Source organism: Uloborus diversus, unplaced genomic scaffold (assembly GCF_026930045.1).
Source record: "Uloborus diversus isolate 005 unplaced genomic scaffold, Udiv.v.3.1 scaffold_11, whole genome shotgun sequence".
In the NCBI taxonomy this organism is placed as follows: domain Eukaryota; kingdom Metazoa; phylum Arthropoda; class Arachnida; order Araneae; family Uloboridae; genus Uloborus; species Uloborus diversus.
In genome coordinates, this window is record NW_026557765.1 from 11,793,249 (window position 1) to 11,798,089 (window position 4,841).

At 30.2% G+C, this 4,841-nt stretch overlaps 1 protein-coding gene across 1 annotated transcript; it reads right to left on the bottom strand.

Moving 5' to 3' along the window:
• Nucleotides 1-3,447: 3,447 nt before the first annotated feature.
• LOC129232187 (FMRFamide receptor-like) lies at nt 3,448-4,578 on the bottom strand. Its single transcript, XM_054866427.1, has one exon. The coding sequence runs from the start codon at nt 4,576-4,578 to the stop codon at nt 3,448-3,450; it is 1,131 nt and encodes a 376-aa protein (XP_054722402.1).
• Nucleotides 4,579-4,841: the final 263 nt, after the last annotated feature.

Sequence of the window (4,841 nt, forward strand, 5' to 3'; positions counted from 1 at the left end):
CATTGGACTGAATGCCGACAAAGGTTGTGAGAAAAAATAGTTATAAGTTTTTGCGAACTTTTTACAATTTTGATTTTAAAAAATCGCCAAAATACTGACGATAAAAAATATTACGTAGTGCAATTATTTGCAAAATAACTTGTTAACTGTGCACATTGAATTATTAATTAAAACGTCTTATTTATACATATTTTTACCTCATATAACTTACAGAAAATCTTTTAAAAATTTATTCATAACTTCTTTAACTAATGAATGACTAGCATAAAAAGTAATGCTTTCATAAACAATGTTTTTTCTTATTTAAACATCTCACCAACAAATTAACTTGAGGAATTGCTAATAACGTTAAACATTTAAAAAAAGCTATTGATTTTATTTACAAAAACGTGTTGTAAGGGGTTTTATAGTGTAATATGTACAGAAAAGCCTCGTATTTTACCTGAGATGTATATATATATATATATATATATATATATATATATATATATATATATATATATAAATATATAATATATATATATATATATATATATATATATATATATATATATATATATATATATATATATATATATATTGTAATTAAGAAGTAGGTCTTAGATGGCTGGCACTAGCCGCCATTTTTCTAAAATAAGCAAAACGTAGGAATGTTTTTCTTTTTATTTTTTTCAAATAATCCACAAATAAAGGTTTCCTCCAGATCTAGTGGAAGTATTTAATATCATAGTGATGTCTTTTTAGGGTTATTTACAAGCTTTTGGTTACTTATATACTTCGATTATGAATGTTAAAAATCACATTTCTTAAGTCTTAGTTTTAACAACAAATAATGTACGGTTTTTACATTATAGAACTTTTCAGCGAAACATTACATAACACAAATTCAATAAAAAAAGTTTTTTTTTTTTTTTTTTTTTACTTTAACTTAAGTATAGACTTTAAAACTGGAAGTAAGTGCAACACAGATTTTTGTGAAAAATAATACATTTATAAACTTACGATTGACAAATCGTGACTTAACGCAGGTTTACAACTGCAAGCAGACTTGAACTTAGTGTGAGACAACTTGAAAAAATATCAATAAAAATGAAGCTAACATGTTTCATGTAGAGTTTTTTTTCTCACTAAAAAATAAATGCTCAAACAAAATAATTACGAATTTTTTTATTGTTTTATGTTTGGTATTTTTTCTGCAACATGTGATCTGTGCTAGGACTCTTTACATTTCAATATCCCTTTCATAAAATATTGAAAGATTTTTTTTCCGTAATCAAGGGTTGTACGTGTTCCAGCTTTATGTCAAGGAGCAAATCATGTAGAACTAGTATAAGTTAATGAATTATCGATAGCAATGTTGAAATTCATATGAAATTTAATTATAGTAGTATTTTTACAGTAAAATTATTTGCTATAGTTCAGAGCCTGGCCTACATATTAAACCATAAGTTATCGTTATTGACGGTGTAAATAACAGCAATGATAAGCAAGTGATCAGAGTATCATTTTACAGTAATGATAAACACAATGATAAATTATGAAGTGTTTTTTGACTATATTTTTGGACCCTTCCATTATTTTTATTGTTTCCAAAAACCTTCATACATTGCTTTATTTGTTCAAAATCTGCTTTGTTGGGGAATACTGGAAGTGTTGAGTATTCGCAACGCAAAACTAGTTGGGTTTTAGCAAGTTACATACTTTGATTAATTTAATTACAAATGGTGTTGGTATAGCAATTCTTGATGAATAATTTTATTTAAAAAGTGGAAAACATTGCTAGTTTTTTTCTTACACGTAAAATGAAACAAATGTATTCTAAGTTACGCGGAGTGAGTATTGTAAACCACCTGTTGTACAAGATTTTTCGAGTTTAATGGATATGCAAACTTTGAAAAGCGATTAAGTATGAAAATTAATATTTTACATTAAACATAAAAAGCGTAATTTTAGTTGAGTAGTGTGACTGGTAGGAGCAGTTTTCTATTGCAGTATTATCGAAAACGATGCACAATATAACAAGGCAAAAAATATCCTTGAATTAACATTTGAGGGAATGATCGTTATAGTTTTCTGAGATAAGTCCTTCTCGAAATTCATCCGATGATTTGGATGATTTTAGTAGAAAAACAGCAATATTTTACTAGGAATATTTTTTTAAAAATAAAAAACAAGTTCTATTTTAGAATTAACTATATTGGTATGCATTAAGATTACATTGTGATACAAAATTATTCCAACAAATGTTTTTATTAAAGATATTCCTCAACGTCAGTGTGACGGCCATTGCAGAATCGTATTAAGGTTTTCAAAAAGATCTCTGCAGTCCTCAAAAAGGTCTTATTGCGAAGAGATATAACCTATTCTAATTTATTTGCCTTAAGTCAGAATGGAAACCAGGGATCAGTCATTCTCAATCAAAAATGCAAATCGACTTGTGTGCATGGAAAAAAGAAAGCAAAAATGTTAATTTTTAAAAACCTTTAAGTTGGACATTTTCTAAATGTGCTGTCCAATTGCACATGAAATGAATTTCCAGACGTCATTGCGGGACAAAAGGTTTAAGTTTCATATCAAGTTCATATGACTTTAAGGGATGCTAAAACTTAGTGAAAGAGCTATTTTAAACATTTGTGCAGATCATCATTTTTCAGCGGAAAACATAACATTTTTATTGTATATTTATCCCAGTGTTTGTTCCATGTTCATCAAAGTCTTTGAGATGGCTCAATATGCTTGTTTAAATCTTGTTTCAAAAATTCACACAAGATAAATACAGGAAAATTTACCAAGATAAGTTGTCCAAAAACGTATGAGATTGAACATTTTAGAAGACATAGTCCCTCTTTAAATTCTCTGAAGCAAACACGTTACAAAATGTTTTTGTAAAGTTGCTCATTAAAGGTTAGACTTATTTACAAATTTTGGAATATTTTAATTACCTTACCGAGTAATTCCTATTAGAAAATAATGTTGCTCGCATATAACAATTAAAGCGACAGAGTCATCCCCGAAAGCAGGGTTTTACCACACGTTTTGGAAAACAAATGGTAGTTTTATCTCACTACGCACACTGTTAAAAATTTTCCGGAAAATTTACGGTAATTGTTACTGGCATCCATGTTGCCAGTAACTATTACCGTAAAAATCAAATGTTACTGTAAAATTTTACGGTTTCCTCGGTAGGCCACAGCAACCAATTGGCGCTGGGATCGCTTATTTCTCCGGTATAAATTACCGTAAAAATCAGCGATGCGTTAGCGATGCCATTTTACAGTAACAATTACCAGAAAATCTTCCTGAATTTTTAACAGTGCAGAGAAATATTTTAAATTTGACGATTGGAAATAAATTAATTGGCAAAACAAATTGTTTCTCATGTGAGATATACAATGCAATTACTATTGACTATTTGAAATACCAACGGTCATTGCCATATTTTGCAAACTATATATGACAATGACCATTGCCATTAACCGATTGGTTAAGGGAACCAGAGGATGACTTTATTGTTCGAAACCGTATCCAAGTGCTACCTTGGAAGCTGTCATAGTAATTAACTCTTTGAATCGGATATTTGCAGAAAAGTACCAAAAACGTTCGTTTAAATTTCCTCCCAAAAATGCAATAAATCACAAAATTTACGGATGAATTTATCGTCACGAGCAAGTTTGAAACTCTTACCAAAGGTGGTAAAAATATATCAAAATACTCGATGATGTTGATGAGTAGTGCAAGGATATTACAGAGAAGAAAGATGATCACAACACATAACAGCATCATCGCTAAACTGAACTCTCCTTCTTGTTTTCTACTTAAAACTCTTCTTTCGCGATTTGCACGGCGTACAGTTTTCCAAATGTATATATTAAACACAGTAAGTACAAGGAAAGGTATGAAGTACATAACCAGCAAGTACAGCCAAATATGGTAAACTTCATAGTAAAGTTTGTTGACCCTTAGCTGTGATGCCACTACCTTATATACAGTTCTGTTAAGCTGGGATGAAAATACTTCTATGTGCTCGACCTCCCAGAATCGTGGTATGTTGTAGCAAATGGACAAAAATGTCACAATGAAGTTGAAAAATCGCGCTCGTCTGTATGTGCAGAGGAATTTTGCTTTTAGAGGAAGGCAGACGGCAATATAACGTTCCACAGTTACAGCTACAGTGGTCCAAACAGATCCAGTCTGTGCAATTAACCCAATAGGGTAAGCGATTGGAATGATCGAAGGTGAAATATCTATGGTGTATAACTTCAAAAAGCCCACTCTCGAGCCTAGTTTGTTGAAACCGTACATAAGTACAGCGCATATTAAGACTATGGTATCGAAAACTGCTAAACCCTGAAGACCACAGTTAACAGAGGACCTCATCTGAGGTCTAGAGAGAATGACTAGGGACACAATGTTTGCAATAACTCCAAGCAGTCCTATAATGGTTATTAAAGCTCCTTCAGTAATGAATTCAAAAGTGGATACTTCTGGAAATATGTCGAACGCGTGAAATGGTTCAGATAGATTGAGGAGAGCTTGTAAAATTTCCTTTTGAGTTGGTACTAGATATGTAGAATTCATAGTAAATATTTTCTGGTAAAATATGAAAATTATATTTCAATTACATAGAAATTAGATGTAACGATACAAGAAATAAATTGAATTGCACATCGTAAAACATACGAATGTTTGTTTTAAATTACATGCACATCAAAACATTAAAATTTTACTTTCTAGTTAAATATTTATGTTAATTTTTTTTATCTGGGTAAGTTTTTATTATTTTTTGCGAACTCTTAATGTGCAAATTATCCATACAAGTTACCAAAACGACCTTATATAAA

Bases quoted from the DNA above. Each gene is read 5' to 3' on its own strand.
- LOC129232187 (XM_054866427.1), bottom strand. From the start codon at position 4,578: ATGAATTCTACATATCTAGTACCAACTCAAAAGGAAATTTTACAAGCT.